Source organism: Pygoscelis adeliae, unplaced genomic scaffold, assembly GCF_000699105.1.
Source record: "Pygoscelis adeliae isolate BGI_AS28 unplaced genomic scaffold, ASM69910v1 Scaffold105, whole genome shotgun sequence".
NCBI classification, from domain to species: Eukaryota; Metazoa; Chordata; class Aves; order Sphenisciformes; family Spheniscidae; genus Pygoscelis; species Pygoscelis adeliae.
This window is the reverse complement of record NW_008824807.1, coordinates 1,863,509-1,882,030: the sequence shown is the minus strand read 5'-3', so window position 1 is coordinate 1,882,030 and position 18,522 is coordinate 1,863,509. Positions and strand designations below refer to the sequence as shown.

Here is an 18,522-nt window from a genome sequence, read left to right as displayed (position 1 = left end):
ATGGGGTACAATGTTGATACTGGCCATTGAGCCGAGATAAGGAATTTTGATGCCTGCATTCCATTCATTTCACTGGATCATATTTCTAAAATTCTAAATTCTGCTATCCATCAGCCCGTCAGGAAAAACAGTACTGAGTTAAATTCTTTCCATTCATTCAGAGTGTAATTTCATTTGGAAGCCTATTGAGCTCTTCATTAAAAATTCTTCAGTCAGATCTGTATAAACCTCATTCTAAACTGCGCATATTTATGGCCTCTTTTTAAAAGACATTTTAGTTAGAACTGAAAGCCAGAACAGAGCTCACCAGTCTAACAAAGAAATGCATGTATCTTCCATACGATTCCTCTCCTTAATGTGAGCCTTGGGCTGTGGAGAATTCCCTGCTACAACAGCGGCCACATCTAGGCCTGAAGGAGTTGGAGCGCAATAAATATTTTGCACAACTCCTACCATAATTAAGTAGGCATGGCCACATGGCCATTCTGCATCCAGATTAGTAGCTTATCTCTAATGCTGATCTGTAATGCTTCTTAAAGAAAAAAGTATGACATGCTTACTGTGATCCTTTCTCAGTATGTTGTCACCTCTTCAGTGACAGTGTTCTAAAGATTTCCCTAAGCCTAGAACTGCAAACTTAGCAGCCCTGAAGGTTTTGTCTAATTCCTTTCTGAACACATTCGTACTTTTGTTTTCCAGAGTATCTAGGAGTGACGGGTGTTACAATTCTAAATTTTGTTTGCACCACCCTCTGTTTACCCTGCTGTAATTCCAGAACTGATTTTAGATACTAGTTAGTCAATGATGGGTTCTTATTATTCAATTTTAGACATGTAGAGTCTGAAGAATAAAAAGAAGAGTAAAAAAATTTTGCCTTAAGTCCTGAAAATAGCTGGTTACCAAGTGGGAAAAATTCCGAATTTATTATTCCCACTTGTGTGCTTTATTTGTAAGAACAATCATACTAATTGATTATGCTCGTGAGAAAACCATGTCAGTTGCTCTGTATTTTGTGGCATAGTTAAATATTAGGTGGTATGCTGAATGAGAATTATGAAATGCATGACATATACCACAGGGCTAGGGATGGGTGCCTGGAGAACTGGATTTTTCTTTCTTTCTTCAAGGCTTCATTAAACAAGCAAATATTTATGTCCACAGCATGAAGCTGCCAAGAACGATCTGAGTGATAAACAAAAAGACCTGGATACTTTCACCAATAAAGGAAAACATTTGTTAGCAGAATTGAAAAGAGTGCATAACTGCGACTCCACTGCGGTAAAGACAGATATGAACTGTACAGTGGACAAATGGCTAGATGTAAGAGTCTGGTGTTTATACGCTGAATACAGTTTTTAAGTTGGGCTAAGGTTACAGTATTAGTATTTTATTAGAATCTTAGAGTGCAATTGTTTAGTAAAGTTTACTTCGAAGTGTATCTCAAAGGGTTAATCATAGGGATTTGGCATCCACTGTACTCACAAGGTTGTGACATCCACTTGATATATTTAAAACGATGTCTTATAACAATGTATGAATGCTACTAGTATAAATTTGCTCAGTACACACTTCTGAATATAAATTTGGATTGGATTCTCACTTAATGTATGCCAGTATTACTTTATTAAAGTAAATTGGACTAAATAAATTAGGCAGTAAATTGTATTAAGCTACACCATAAAAGATGTGAATATGTTGAGAAAGACATTATAGCAGAGAAACATAATATAAAAGTTAATATTTTACATTTTCATATTTATACTGCTTTATTAAAAAATTCCTGCATTACAAAAGAAAGATAACTATAGCTGTTTTTAAAGATAAAGTTTATTTGAACATAAAGCTCTTTCCCAGTAAAAAATATACACGTTTTTGGAAACAGTCACATATAATTTTTGTTCATTTTACAATCTGGGTAACTAAATTGAAATTAGAATTCAGAACTTAGACCTAACTCTAAGAAAATCATTTTGCCCAGGCTTACTAATTATTTCTGATGCCCTTGTCTTACAACTGGCTGCAAAATAAAGAAATGTAAAATTAATTTGTGAATGGTATCGATAAATTCTCCTCTCCTAAAAGGTGTCTGAAAGAATTGAAGACAACATCGACCGGCTGAGTGTAAGCGTGTCTCTATGGGATGACATCCTGAAAACTGGAGATGAAATGCATGGATGGTGCAACAAGTGCATTTCTCAACTGAATGAGGGCATCAGCAACTTGAGTAACAGTCAGAGAACGGAGGTCCTCCTGAAAGACTTCCAGGTGCTTACCCATAAATAAGTGATAAAAATGTTCTGGACCAAAATCTCAAGTGATCAGGCTGCGCTGTTGTAGACCACCGTGTCCCCTGTTCAAGCAGCGGTACCGCGAACCCAATGGCTAGCTGACAGCACTCCAGTCCTTTTTTGAAGCTGTTTGCTTCTGACAGAAACAAGAACGGCACATCTCTTACTAAATCTAAGCTCCATACTTATTTTGACTCTAGCAATACATGACAGTGTGTTCTTACAAGCACAAACATTTCAAAAAATATCTGTTTGAATTTTTTAGAAAAGAAAGTTTGGGTAATAGGATGCACACACCAATTACTTGCCTAATACTTCAGAACTACAATTACACAAATTATGATTTGCTCTTTCATTTTGCTATTATTTTTTTAATAAGTAGAATATTTCTTCATAACTTGGATCTATACAACCACAATAAATACAAGGTCCAGATATGTCAGTGCATATACAGCAGCATTTTTTAATTCCCTTTTGAGGTTAAAATTTATTTCTGTGACTAATTTTTTTCCGAGAGCTCACTTCCTTGTAATAAAAACCAGAGAGCACATGTATTATACTCTGCATGCCGTTAAGTGAAACCTAACAACCACAGTAGATTTTTCCAGTCAAATAAACAATGACATTCCCATCTTTATTCAGCCAGTTTTAAGAAACTAAAGCTGTTAGTGCATTTCAAATGCTAAAAATGTGTGTGGTTATTTTAATGGAGGAGGGAAAATGCCTGAACTGAGTCTAATAAAGGAAAAGAGATGGGAGATTTTTAGAGAATAAAACTAATAGAACAACAGTGTTTTCCCTATGGTTGCTAAACTTTGTTTACATTTTCTTTCATTTTTTTAATTGATGGAGCATCCTTCTGAAGGTCTAAAACCTTCTTGTAGTTTGGTATGAAACTTTGACCACATCTCTTTTACAGTCTGAAGTCAAGGATAAAGAACTGAAGTTGGAGCAGCTTAGTTCCAAAATTTCAGATCTCAAAGAACTGACCCATAGTCAAGAGCCTCCTGCAGATCTCCAGGTAAAATAAAGATATTGGTAATCACAGACTGTGCTCAAATGACTAAGAAGAAACTCCTCCTGAAATTTCTGTCTCTCCTGTACTGTCTTTTTCTTTCAAGATGACAGATACAGCATTATTTATATGTCTCATAACTATTCTTTGTTCATATTTCTTTAGTTAACTTTGATTTTTTCTGAAAAAAAAATGCTATAAAGTAATTCAACGTTAGAGTTGTAAAAGTACAACTTTTTTACTAAATCGAAATAGAGTAAATAGTTTATAAAGTAGCTGATCAGATATGAGACACATGATATTCTTTACACTGCACAACATTAAGCCACATCATATGTGAGTGCATACAGTTTGCCTCTTTGAAAGAATTATAATGCAGTAAAATATGTTCATTTGCTTTATCAAACCAAAAGTATTCTTTAGTAGACTGGAATTTGTGCCCTGAACTAGCTGTTACAAGAGAGGGGTAAAATACGAACACTGAAGGTGAGCTGTTGAACTTTTATTTTTGGCCAGGTCCTTATTTTTTATGTTCTAGGGCAAATGCAAAACCAAAGTATGACTATTTTGGATGTTTGATTTCAAATGGAAATTGGTATGTGAGATTATTCACTTTCAATGTCAGAAGTTTTAAAAGATAAGCTGACTTCTGCGATTTCCACAGGCAGGGAAATATCTCGATAGATATTTATTTCAAAACCATTTATCAGATTTTAACAGAACTTAATATAACACTCAAGCCTTGTCCACATTTTGCCATGACCATACACATAAACCTAAATTACCAATCAGATATAGGTCAAGAATCCTTTGTTCTCCCAAATTGTTTCCTTTACATGAAAGGTTCAGTAAATTCAAATTTAATCATATGTTTCATAATAAATATCTGTCCACTTATAGAGCAAAACTTAGAGCAAATTATTTTGCAGAATATCAGTTAACCAACACACACCTATTTCCAACTACTAAATATAAATACAATAAAAAATTTAAATCAATACAACAAAATAATTGTAGCTGATATATAAATGCAAATTTGAAAATAAAGCCTCACAAACTAAACATAAATCCCCAAATCATTTGCCAACATTCAAATGAACTAGTGTGATCAGCTCATATCCTAAGAATATAAACAATTCCTTAATAGAATTTTCAGTAATAGCTTATTTATAAATATTATGACTGATTTGATTTACTTTTTATTAGTAATATATGCACAGCTAACATCTACTATAATTTCACATACTGCTGTCTTTGAACAGGTTAATGGGCAATATACTAACTTATTTTTGTATTGTCTTCAATTTTAATCTGCTTTCACTGAGATACTTTAAGCCTCAGTGCTCTTAAGTCTCACCATTTGATATTTCTTTTTATGGAGCTAGTTGTGTTTAGATCATGTTCTGTATATATGGCAAATTAGTAAAGGAAAAATACCAACTGTTTAATTTTTCAGAAGTAGATAATAACTTCAAAAGTTTGCAGTCTGGCTTTTTATAAGTTAGTATCCCTTCTTTGGATTACTGTATATCTAATACTTAATCCTGAATGGTCGACATTTTTTTGTTTATGTAAGTATCTTTAGTTACGGATGTAAAGAGAGCAAAACGATCATTGTGTGTCACTTTCCTACCTTCCATTTTTTCAATAAACATTCACCATAATAAATTCTTTATTTAAATGCTTTAGTACATAACATTTTGCTTTTAGTTTATAGAATCAGATTTGAGGCAGAAGTTGGAACACGCCAAAGAAATGTCAGAGACGGCAAAAGAGACACTGAAAGATTTCAGTACTCGGAAGATGCAGTTACAGAAGTTTATTGATCAGATGACAGATTGGTTAACAAAAGCGGAAGAGACACTGTTAGGCTGTGCATGTAACCTGGATCCTGAAGCTCTAAATAAAGTGAAGGTCAGTGCTGAAGAAAATGAATATGTTTTTCGTTATGCGGTGATCTTTGGTTTTTTATCGGAGTTTTTGCTAAGCATTATACTTAATTTTCATTTGATAAAATATATATATCTCCTGCACAGCTGCTAGAATATTAGCAAATAATATAGCGACACTCTTTAAGAAGTTCCACCAATGAACAAAAGTTCTGATCTATTAACTTCATACAAACCTTTTAGAAAATTATAATGAATAATATGGTCTTTGTTGTGACAAGAACCTGTTTTGTTACATTGAACTCTTCAGTCATTACTCCAGCATGTTTACAAGTCCATTGAATCCCTTACAATATGTTACGAACTTACAACTCATCACAGTAAAAGACCCTGGACTGAACTCAATTTTAACACAAACTTCTACCTCAGAAGTCCTCCTCAGTCCTCATATATAGCAATTCTTTTGTCTACATCCTAGAGCTCTCTTGATTGCATACAATTATGCACATCATAACATGACAAACAACGTGGAGATTTTTTCAGCGTGAGCACGTTAATGTTGATGTACTAGCCAATTCAAATTTAATTTTCAAACAAATGTTCCTCTCTAGTAAGATGAAAACTCCCTTCCATTCAGAAGTCCCATCAAATACCAGTGTCATATTGCATCTCACATGTACCTTCAGACTTTGCTGAAAATAACTATTGCTATTCAATATGCCTTGAAATTTATTTATTTTTTAATAAAGTATTAAACCATGAGAAACAGCATTTTTTACATTTCTGTGATGGCTCTTTCATTTCAAGGATTCATCTCACTTGGAAAATTCAGGAAACGTGATCCAGTACTTCTTCCCTTCATTGTGTCTAGGACTTGCAATAGACCATAGAAGGAAAGAGCATATGGAAGGAGAAGGAATGCCTGAGGAAAAGAGAGGGCTCTTTTGTTTCTTTACAAATGTCATATTTGTGTTGTAACTTCATTTTCAGGAAACACAAAGAGACCTTCAGCTTCAGCAGAGCAGCATTGACTCAACACGTGAGAACCTCAACAGCCTGTGTCGCAAATACCATTCTGCAGAGCTGGAAACTCTTGGTGGCACTGTCACTTCGTTAATAAAGAAGTATGAAGCTGTGAATCAGCTCTGTTCCAGAACACAGGCCAGCATGCAAGACTCCTTGGAAAAACGTTTCCTCCGTGAGTCTTCAGGCTTGTTAATATGAGCCGTTAGCCCGCAGCAGTGAATCATTCTGGAGTCTGCCAGTGTCTCCAGTGATGTCACTTGCAATTACAACTTTATTTTTGTATGGAGCCTTTCAAAAAGTCCTGTTACCAAATGTTTATTTGATAACTGCTACTTCTGTTTTTTTACAAAAACAGAATTCAACTTTAAACACATAATATGCATGAAAGGCAAGCTCAGCTCCACCTTTCTTCACTCTTAATATACACCTCTGTTGCATACATATACTTTGTGTATTTGCCATAAAGAGATGTATATAACCAAATGGAGATGTTTATAATGTAAAAGTCCCCATCTGAAGTATTTCCTGGGCTCCCTGGGTAGTCAGTGGAGAGAAATAGGCAATTTTTAATCTTATATATTAAGATATTAATATAGATATTATCTAACATTAAATTGGGTCATATCATAGACTGAAAATGCCTGGGTTTTTCCCATTGACTATAAAGGGGAGCCTAACGTGACTGTTCAAATTTGGATGTTTACAGTGGAAACATCTAACTTTTTGTGAAATGAATCCCACTCCCCAAGGTCATTGAAGGCAAATGAGACTCGTCCTGTTAGCTTTTACACGCTGTTCCTGAAGGATAAAAGAATTGTGGAAGACACTGTATAGTATTGTGGATAATGCTGCTTCTTAAAAAAAATATTCTCTTCTCTATACTTTTTTATTAAATAAGATTCTATGCAAGAATTCCAGGAATGGTTTTCTGGTGTGAAGTCTGCAGTAAAAGAATCATCTGACAGGTCTGGAGACAGCAAAGCCATAGAGGCAAAGCTACATGACTTGCAGGTATAGTGAACAAATTGAAAAAACAGTAATTAGCAATTTAACTATATGTATCCAATTATATCTCTAAAGTAATTTGTAGATGCTATCATATTTATTGGTTTTGTTTCCAAAAAGGTAATGTAAGAATGGTTCAAGACAGCAATATGTACTGTAGAGGGAACACAGTGGAAACTGTGTTCACTGTTCTGAGAGATCAGAATTTAATTTTGGGAAGGCTTATGTGTAACTAAACTATTCTTATTTCTGATTTTTAATCTTTTTTTCCTTTTTTTTGCCTTCTTTCTCTTCTTTTCCTTTTCCTACTTTTTCTTACACTATTGCTTATTCAATCTTTCAGATTAACACTGATATGTCAAAGCTTATCTGTGATTTTTCATGGGACAGAACACAGATAGCAGACACCTACTGCAAACAGCCCTAATTCCTGAAATATATAACATCTTCAGGACATGACTAAACTATCCAGAGAAAGACAGGACTACCTTGGGACCAAACAGAAAAACTGAGTTCTGTGAATTGTAGCACCACTTAATAAAATTTTATTTGAACTATCTGCTTAAAATTTTTTCCATAGCTAGACATGGCTCTCATCTTGTTGGGGAAATCTAACCACTTCTAATAGAAATATTGCTTATTTTTAGTTATTCAATCTTGCATGTTTAAACTGTATTCTTTCATTGCACAGAGTGTGCTGGATTCTGTTAGTGAGGGACAGAACAAGTTAGATGCTGCCTGCAAGGAAGGAGAAAGTTTGTATGCTTGCTTACCCGAACCACTTGTGAGCCATATTCAGGAGCAAATAGCAAAGTCTAACCAGAACCTCCAGGAATTCCTCAACCAGTGTCTGAACGATAAGAAGGCCCTGGAAGCTTGTGCCTTACACCTGGGAAGGTGAGTAATACCAGTAGTCACAGATGGACTGCATGAAATTGCCCAGCTGCAGAAATACAGGGCACAATTGGAAATTATTTCCAGTTTTTCTAGTCCTGTTTGCTTTCTTCTTTGGAATATTTAAGAGAAAATGAAGTTCTCTGCTAAAAACAAAGCAACAGGTCTTGCTCCAAGGGTATTGATTTGGTTAAAGAATGGAAGGTCAGGATCATATATGCGGAAGATCTGTGTAGCTCATGCAATCCCAAATCAGCAGTTGGGATCTCAGTAATTTAAATGCAATTTCCTGGAAGAAAAAGGTGTGATGAATTTTCAAGTTCTGCCCTGGGGTTTGACGATAGCGTGCTTTTTACATAGCATGTGTCTGTCCTGTCCCATTCCAGATGGACATATTTCCTAAGGAGCTAGTAAGAAAACACTCTTAAATTATTATAGGGCTGGAATTTTGGGAGTTCAAATATTTTTAGGTAGAACTAGATTCAAAACTGTTGCTAACTGAAAGCAAAGTTAGTGTAGCAGTAATGGGTAAAACAGCAAGACGAGACGGTGTGCCTTCATGTAAGGAAAAGGTTTTCAAACTTAGGGCCAGAACTTGTTTTGTTGAGTTCTGAGCACTCCAGATTCCAGTTACGTTCTGTTGGAGAAATTGAAAGTACAACACTTCAGGTGTTTTAAGTGTCAATACTGAGTAAAAGCCCGTTTTTATCCATTTTTTAATCTTAGACTAAATCATTATAAGGATTTGGAAAAGGCTTTTTTTGTCTGCCTTTATTGAATCTAGTAATAAATAAAAGTACTGTCACTTTAAATTTTGGAGGCTTCTTTTTTCAGTGTAGTTCCCATGATTTTGCTGGACATTTTTAGAGGGTTGCTGAATATTTTTAGCTTAGTAGTCACTGTGGAATTATGTTTTGTGTACAACTCTTATTCTCGAAGCATGAAATTGATACCTAGTTTTATTTTCCTGGTCTTGTGGATATTGAAAGAACTGAGTTAACTTCTTACTAACTTTACTCCACCTGAGAAACATTTTTAAGGGAATATTTATCTGTTCTGTAGCTTTGAAGATCAGCACAAGAAACTTGGCCTGTGGATACATGACATGGAAGAAAGAATAAGCACAGAAGCATTAGGAGAGAGCAAACAGCTTATTCCTGAGAAGAAAAAGGAGGTGCAGAAAGTGGAAAAGTTCCTGGAAGAGTTACTGAATTCAAGGTAGTATGAAATACATTTCCTAAAATGCTCTCACTTTTTCCTCTGCTAAAGCAACAGTGAAACGAAACTGTTGGGGTAAAGTGTGTTCGTAAAAGATAGAGAAAGGTGTTGCAACATACTGTGTGAAAAGAGGCGGAATCCAGATACTTCCAGTTCTAAGGAAATTGGAATTTGAAGCCAACTCCAAAATTTGACGCTGATACATTTCTCATTAAGAAAAGCTTATCTTACTTCATTAATAAATGGAAACTGAAAAATATTATCTTAAAAAAAAAAAATCTTAAAAATATTGCTTGTAAAAGCAATAGTAAAAATGACACATCATTATATCCATTTTAAAATTTTCCTTCTGTCCTGCAACACTCGGATCCAACCAGGCTAGCAGAATCCACTTTCCCATACAGCTGACTTTAAAAGAGCTCAAATAACATCCACGTTGGCTGCAAAATCTTTCTAGAATTCAGACTTAGCCAATAGATGATGAAGTAATTGCCTTTTTTAGTACACTGTGGTTTTTCAATTTTTTTTTTTTATTATTAGGTTGGTGAAGATAGAACAGAAATAGTAGTCAGTTGCTCAAGCCTCACAGCATGCTAGAAGGAGACACCCAGTGGACCTATCCCCTTGAGAGTGGTGCAAGGAGTTTTGGTCTGATGTAAATTCCCTGTAATCACAGGGTATCAGGATGGGTGATCCAGCAGATTGAGATTAACTGAGGCTGTATAAACCCAGTGTTTTAATACCTTGTACTGACCCTTGTACTGAACTCCAGAGTCAGTGTCTAATCCTGGACAAATGGCCTGACCTTTCCATCATGCCTTCCTACCTGTCAAAGACTATAAACTTCTCAGAAGCTTTGACAGGTACGAAAAGGTAGCACTTCATATAGAACTGGAAAATCTGACAGCCGAAAAGAAAATTGTTAGCTTTTAATGCAAATGTGTAACACAAAGATTTCAGTGTGATCATTTTGAGCACCAATGCAAGAAATGGCACTGTACACAAGTAAAGATATTAATCAATACACACGGCTTATATTTCCTTTCAGTCTCTCCCAGCTAATTTTTCTGTTAACTATGAACTCTATCACTGGTGGAGTAGGTGATTATGTCAGCAATCTTCATAATTTCTGATAGTTGCTATAACAATGTCATATGCTTTCTGAAACTGATTTTCAGTCTCAATATTTTGTTTCAGGGAATCTTTTGATAAGCTGTCCCAAATGGCACAGACTTTAAATGAAGAAGGCCATGGTGCAGGGAGGGAAGTGCGCCTGGCCTCTCAACATCTCACCAATTATCAAAACATGGTCAAAACTGTCAAGGAGAAGCTGCGAACATGTCAGCTTGCACTCCAAGAGCATCTCACTTTGGAGGAGGCATTGCAGAGTATGTGGTCATGGGTGAAAGAGGTTCAAGATAAACTGGCGTCATCGGAGAGCACTGTTGGTAGCAAAGCTACACTAGAGAGACGACTGACACAAATTCAGGTAAAGAAGGATACAACTAGAGATTATGCATCAAGGTTAATATTGGGTGTGGGCCACATCAGTGGAAAAGGAGTATTTTTATATTTTATTCTTTCTATGGTTATGAAGGAGAGGATTAGAATTTAAGGTGTTCTTGACAAATTGGGAGGTGCAGTATGAAAAACAGGATGAAGTTTAATGGAGACAGGTGCCAGGTAGTACATTTAATAAGGAATAATGAACTATGAAAATGTGTATTCAGGTCAAAAAAAGCTTTCTAATGGAGGGGAAGCCTTGGAATAATTGACGCAGAGAGGTTGTGATGTATCTGTCACGGGAGGTCTTCAGGAGCAGGTTAGATGATAAACATCTATTAGGAAGGTCATCAGTGTAGGAGATCCCACCATGGGCTTTCCTGAGATTTCTTCTACCTATGTGGTGCTGTCTTTCTGTGCAGTGCTTGACCTACTCATTATCTACTGCAATGTGAGCAATATTTTAGGGTGACCAATGCAGTGGAATACCTGTGTGGCTGTGGGAAAAACTGCTGGATCACTTGTGCATAGCAAAGGACAGGCACTTAAAAGAAAAGGTGCCTAAGAATTCATACTGGGCATGGCTGTCAAGGATAAATGAACTCAGAGAAGATGGTGTCCACTGTTGAAAGAATAACAGCTTTCACCTCTCAGCAGACTGCGTTTTATATTTTGACTTATTTTGCCTCACAGGAGATCCTCTTACTCAAAGGTGATGGTGAAGTTAAGCTGAACATGGCCATTGGCAAAGGAGAACAAGCACTTAGAAGCAGCAATGAGGAAGGACAAAAGGTGATACAAACTGAGCTACAGACGCTGAAGGAAGTATGGAACGACATCATCAGCACCTCAGTGAACTGGCAGAGGTAAAACTCCCTGGAAAACACAGGTCAGACCCTGCCATCTTTGCTTACAAAGAATGGTACCTTCCAGCACATAGGAGTCCATTCATTCATTACTGGTATGTGAGGGTAAAGTTGCATCACCAGAAAGAATCAAAATTGCCTGAAAAAAATACATCCTTCTATAAAAAAGATGAGTTGACCTATCAGATGAATCAAATTTCATATGAGATGGTACTTGATGGTAATTTAAAAATAAATAGAAATCATACAAATTCATACAGAGAAAAAGCTAGAAAGGGCTTTCTGAGTTACTGAACCTGTACCTGGGCAGGACCAAGAACATCTGACATATTTATCTACCTTTTCCTTACAAAACTCTAGGAAGGTTTCTCAATTCTGTCTTTCATTATGTTTTTTAATTAACAAAAAAATCCTAATATCCACTCCAAATAATCTTTCTTGCAAATTAAGCTGATTTCTTCTTGTCTTAACCTTGGTAGAAATAGAAAGTTTTTCTTATTGCCTGTGTGAGACCATTTTACATATTTGAAGGCCTCCATCATCTCTGTTCTAGACAGACTGATGTTTCTCACTACTAATACTTCCTGGACCTCTTTCATCCTTGTTTCTTTTCCAATAGATTGCAGAATATCCCTCATTTGTCTACATTTTTCTTAAAAGATAATAACTGAAAGTGGGCTGACCTCTTACTGTATTTGAGACCTTATTAATTCTGAATAGAGTACCAGTACTTTCCATTTCCTTCATACAACACTCTTCTTAATCCACTCCAGAATGAGATTTTCCTTTCTTTGCAATAGTATCATATTGTTGAATTTTGTTTACTTCTTTATCCTCTACTATCTCCCAAATCCTTTTCCACACTGGTAAGGTAACTGGTAACTGTAACTAGGCAGTTATCCCCAATTTTGTATTCGTGTATCTGATTTCTCCTTCCTAAGTAAAGCATTATTTTCATCATCAAATTCCATCTTTTTAAAATTTCTTTTAAGAACATCTGACATTTAAATCCTGTCATCGAAACTAGCTGCAGCCGCTCCCTGGTTGCTTTCATCTGTGCGTTTTACAAGCACTCTCCGTTGCAACATCCCAGTCATTACTGGGTAGAAATGGGCCCTTGGTGAACTTCTGCATGATCCTACTTCCTTAGTTCTCTAATTAAGGAAAACAAAGTTTTCCCTGCATCAGAAAACTCATAGATCTGCATCAGAAAGGTCATAGATCTGTATTTTAGATAATCTGAGTGCTAGGGTATCTGCATCCTAAATATCAGCTGTCAATGGTGGGAGCCATAATATAGGTAAATTGGAGTTTTTCAGTTGAAAGTGGTGCCACTTCCTTAATTATTCCAAAATTGTAATACAGTTATATGAAGAAAATTGTAATGGGCTGCCTTTAAGATTCCACTCTAATTTCACCCAATTTTTGTCATAAAATATTATTTAGATTTAGACCATTACATTTTGAATGAAATCCTTACCACATTCATGTCTATCATTAAGTCCAGTGGGATGAGAATTACATTCCTCAACACAAATCCCACAGAAATCTGGCGATCTGCTAGGAGGAGCAATATATAACAGAAGAGAGTATTTCTTTGTAAAAGAAATTGTAAATGAGACTATATATAATTGATTTGTTCTTCCAAAACTTGCCAGATTATCTCTTAATTGTTAATAATTTCAAAGGCTGCTGTACATTTTATTACTCTGATCATAAAGAACTCCAGTAACGCTCTGTATTTTACTTTGCTGGACAGACACTGAAACGTGCTTTTCATTAGTCCAAGACAGAATGCTCATGTAACCTGTGGTAGGGCAGCAGTTGTATCAGGTTGTATGTAGTAGCCCGAAGAACACAGAAATTCTAGAATAGCTTGGATGTGAGTTGACATAGAAAACTAAAGCAAGATGGGGGAAAAAGCATATTCTAAACATATTATACATGGCTACAGGCAGTGTAACACTTAAGGTATAAGCAGGCTCTTTTTTTTCAGACCTTTCAAACGGGTAGATGAGGCGCTTAGGGACATGGTTTAGTGGGCATGGTGTTGTTGGGTTGATGGTTGGACTCGATGATCTTGGAGATCTCTTCCAACCTTTAATGGCTTGGATGTGAGTTGACATAGAAAACTAAAGCAAGATGGGGGAAAAAGCATATTCTAAACATATTATACATGGCTACAGGCAGTGTGACACTTAAGGTATAAGCAGGCTCTTTTTTTTCAGACCTTTCAAAAGTTCTCATCTGTACTGTGTATGTTTCTTTTAATGTAAGCTGCCTAGAGTCTGTCATTAGCCAGTGGAATGAATATCTGGAAAGGAAAAACCAGCTGGAGCAGTGGTTAGAGAAACTGGATCACAAAGTGGAACAGCCTTTAGAACCACAGGTTGGTCTGAAGGAGAAGTTTGCTCAGCTGGACCACTTCCAGGCTGTTGTTTCTGAGATAGAGGATCACGCCGGTGATTTACAGCAACTCACTGAAAAAGCTGTGGAACTGTATGAAAAAACAGAGGATGATTCTTTTGGAGAAGCAGCTCAAGAAGAACTAAAAACACAGTTTAATGACATCACAACTGTAGCCAAGGTAAGATAAAGGCAAAGGCCTCCATTTCAAGTAAAAGGTTTAGATATCTGTATATAAGGCTAAAATTTTGATTTTCATAATTTTCTAGTAACTAAAGGACTGACTGTGTTTGAATAGTCTCGCCTTTTGTTATGGTTGAGTCTAACAAAAAAGATGGATGTAGTTTACTAAAATTCACTGGAATGCAAAAAAATCGTTGGGAATTGTAATTGGTATGGTTATGATGTTTGAAGAGTGAAAGGCATGCATTTTATTCCTAGTTTCATATATGCAACAATATTTCTGACATTATCCCAGACTTATTGTCATCTAATTCTTTTCCATTCATTCCTAGCAGTATTTTTTTTACCTAGAAAGGGAAGAATGAAATGCCTCCCTGAGCAGAAAATGTATTGTCAGAAAGAGAAATCCTATTGTCAGAAAGATATATGCCCATCTTTTGTGGCGTTTCAAGCCACTAAGCACTGCATGTGCTATACAGGTATTCTCTTTGGTTTCTAAGGAAAGATACGTGAGCTCACTGAGACCTTCTGCCCACCAGATCACGACAGTGACGCTAGCTCTGAGTTACAGGCTCCTCCTTCTCAGCTAATGGGAAAGTTTGCATCAGGAGGAGGCCACATAATAACAGGCTAATGTGAGACTGAAGTAAACACTGTATATAAATTCAGTAATCTGATGGAAGTGTGATTTGAGTCTTCATGTATTGAGAATAGTGCTGATGGCCTGTAGGTATTAATCAATAGTCTATATAAAAAAGAGTACCAAAGTAAAAAAATAAGTGGAAGATCTAACAAATTGTCTGTTAGGAAAAATGTGAAATCTAGGCCATATGAATTTACTTCTTTAGTAAAAATCTGCACTTTTCTTACTAAACCTGATAAAGGAAAGTCATTTTGTGGAATCATGCATTTTGGGTCTGGATTTTTTTTTTATTTGTGGGATAAGATATACTATTATTGTCATTGCTTTATTGCTTTAAACATAGACCGTAGATATTATAGCCCTCTCAGATGTATCAGGTCTGTACTTACCATCTATTCACACACTTTTGTTTTTATGATGAACTTCTCTCTTTTTTTTAATGATATACTAAGAAATTTTTCCTTACATCCAATCTAAACCTCCCCTGGCGCAACTTGAGTTCATATGATGAACTTCTCTCTTTTTTTTAATGGATATAGTAAGCTATGAACCTGGTTTCTAGAGAATCAGTGCAGTTTCATCCTTGTATAACTCTACTTCTTTCAGCAGCGTTAAATCTAGAGCTCTAGAGCGTATTGTTCTAGATTTAACGCTGCTGAAAGAAGCAGAGTTACTTCTCTGCTGACTCACTCAATACAATGCTTTTAAACTTGTGTGAAAAGAGTATCATAAGTGAGCATGGCAGTGTTCTCTTAAAATCAATATGCATCTATAAATTTAATTTCTTAAGCAAGAAAGACAGCTTTGCAGTCTTTCTCTTGGGAGAGAACAGCACTGACTGCAACTGGTAGAAGCCATTGCCACCAGAAGAGACCAACTGAATTTGCACTTTGCCTCCACTCTCCCCCTCTACTGGTACTATATTTTGGTGCGAGCAAAGTAAACACCAGTGTGTGGTTGGCTTTCCTGGGACTTTTTTGCTTCACTAGGAAGCTATCTATTTTGTTTAGAGTCAGGCACATGTGGACATTTTCTTACTCTGTTGTTGCATAAAATGCATTAAGATGTTAAAACTTTGAGGATTTACTTCAGGTCACTTTTGTTTAGCTAGTAACTATCCATTGTGTAGTTGGTCTGACACATTCTGAGAAATCATGATGATTATTTTCAGAGGGAACAGTAGGGCTTATTAATCTAACTTAATTTTTAAAGGCATTAGTTGAATGTTGAGTTATTCAAAATTCAACTCAATAAGTGGAATTTAATTCATAAGTGGGTTAGTTTGAAACTGGTTTAAGGACACTTAGATCTAGATTAGAGTATCCACACAGGAGTAAAAAGCTATTTGATTAGCTCAGTTCACTTTTGGTTAGTTTTGATAAAGATTCCTCAGTGTTAGCTCACAAGAATACAAGAACAAATCTGCTCAGTCAGACCAAAGGCAAATCTAGACGAAGACACTATTTCACCTTTTCATAGTAAGGTAAGCTGGCCCCACTTTAAGCTTACGTTAGAAAGCTAAGATGGAGCCATGAAGCCGTCGTACATCTGTGTGAGGGAAAGTGTCCTCCAGGGCTGCAAGGCAGGTGGCCGGGGACAGCCACCACTTCTAATCTGATGGTTAAAGTGGGACTCAGCACCATAAGAACCTTTTGCACTTTTGAACAGCAGAAGTCCTCCTCTGTGGTCTCCATATGGGACATCTCTCTGACTCTGCTTAGCATTTATAGAGACTTGGTGCTTCTAAATAAGAGCTATGTTTCTGGCAGCATGCTGCTCCCTGGGAGGACTCACGGGTGATCTGTAAGACCATCTCCAGGGGGTATTGGGAAAAGCGTGCCAGAGTTGCACAGCTGCAGCTTTGACGTCTATTAAACGATACATTTGGTGTTAAAGGATGTGTTAAAGTACATTTTCAGAAGGCTTCTTCATCTTTTGCTCCAGCAGAACACACCTGTCCAGACCTAAACCAAACCTTGTGGAGTGTAGTAGAACTGTGTTCTGCTGCTATAAGCTGTGCTCTATTCAGCATTCAAATGGATGCTATAGGGTCAGACCAGCCCTCTGTATAACTGCATGCTTAAAGCCAGGACAGTATTTAAACACTTTAATGGTCTTTTTTTTTTTTTCATCTGAATGATAGGAGAAAATGAGGAAAGTGGAAGATATTGTGAAGGATCATTTGCTATACCTTGATGCTGTGCATGAATTCACAGACTGGCTCCATTCTGCAAAGGAAGAGCTGCACCGCTGGTCAGATGCATCTGGAGATACATCAACCATACAGAAAAAGCTGTCCAAAATCAATGTAAGATAAGTTAGTTTTCATTATTTCATCTGCAATTCAGACCCTATGCTCTAAAATAGGCCAGAGCCAAAAAGTTGTGGGATCTTGCTCTGTGTATTTGAAACGGTGATCACATTTCAGCGAGCTGAAAGCAAGCTCCCTAAGCTATGCTTTGTTTTCGCCTCCCTTCCCATATTAAACTGATGGAGTAAAAGTACAATCAGACCTGAGTTAGCCACAGCACACATGGAAACAATTTGCAAGAGCGGAAGCCCAGTGGCATCACAGAAGAATGTGGCTTAGCTGATTAATGAATACTGCTCTGTCCTCCTCCCCGAATACGCTTTCTCCATGAGCAGAGTTGTCTGAATCAAAGTCAGAAACAACCTTTCCTGATCTGCATGAAATGGAGACGCATAAAGCAATGCAAGGATTGTTCTCCCCAAACACAGTAGAAACGTATGAGTTGCCTCCCTGTGTATACTCTCCTCCTTACCCTGGCATCCATTCCTAGGCGTTTGAGTGCCTGAGCGAGTTACATGTTCCTGAATGCAACATTAAAGCAGACTGCTTGTTTTGCTGGTGCCTGATGTTGACGTTCAGATACTCACGCTAGGAACATTTTACTCTGCTCCTAAACGTGAGAGGGTGGGCCAGTGAGCAGAGTACTAGATGAAGATTCCGGATACCCGAGATCAAATTACAGATTTGTTGTACGCCCTTGGATAGTTTTCAGTCTCCTTTGTGCTCAAAGTCCCCGTCTATAAAACGGGAAAGGAAGGAGATAGTAGTTTCTAGCTCGTAAGACGAACAAGAGAATAAGTAACATTACTCTGGCATGCAGTGTTTGGAAGGGTATTTATATTCTCCAGCTTCTTAAGCTGAAAACTCCCCAAGTTCCTTTGTAGCCTGTGTGAGATTGAAATAGGACACTGTAGCAAGAATTCACGTCTGGAAAAAAAAAAAGAAAAAAAGACATGTGCAACCAATTATGGCACATCGCAGATCACGGGTAGGCTGTAAAATGCTTTTTCTGAGCAGCAGAGCTGCGTTTTTAAAACTGCTGTGAGCAGCTACATACCAGTCTTTCTTATGTAAACGATCACAAGAAAGTTACTATTTTCCGCATCTTAACCTGAAGAGTATTTTCAGCATCTGAAAGACGTTCTCGCTCCCCTAAGCTCACGCACGTTTCGGAGTCACTCTTTAACCAACGTACAGCCCGCGCGCCCTCCCGGCCGGGTTTTATCTCGCCCGTCCCCCGGCAGGCGCAGCTCGCTCGCTCGCCCCCGCTCGCTC

At 37.0% G+C, this 18,522-nt stretch overlaps 1 protein-coding gene across 1 annotated transcript in view; it reads left to right on the top strand.

Moving 5' to 3' along the window:
• SYNE1 (spectrin repeat containing, nuclear envelope 1) overlaps nt 1-18,522 on the top strand; it is a 258,380-nt gene that overhangs the window by 72,100 nt on the left and 167,758 nt on the right. Inside the window, 12 exon segments of the mRNA XM_009324159.1 lie at nt 1,162-1,320; nt 2,083-2,265; nt 3,208-3,309; nt 5,014-5,217; nt 6,183-6,390; nt 7,117-7,229; nt 7,915-8,120; nt 9,180-9,335; nt 10,533-10,824; nt 11,532-11,704; nt 13,982-14,291; nt 17,080-17,244. Coding sequence (XP_009322434.1) covers nt 1,162-1,320; nt 2,083-2,265; nt 3,208-3,309; nt 5,014-5,217; nt 6,183-6,390; nt 7,117-7,229; nt 7,915-8,120; nt 9,180-9,335; nt 10,533-10,824; nt 11,532-11,704; nt 13,982-14,291; nt 17,080-17,244 — 2,271 coding nt within the window.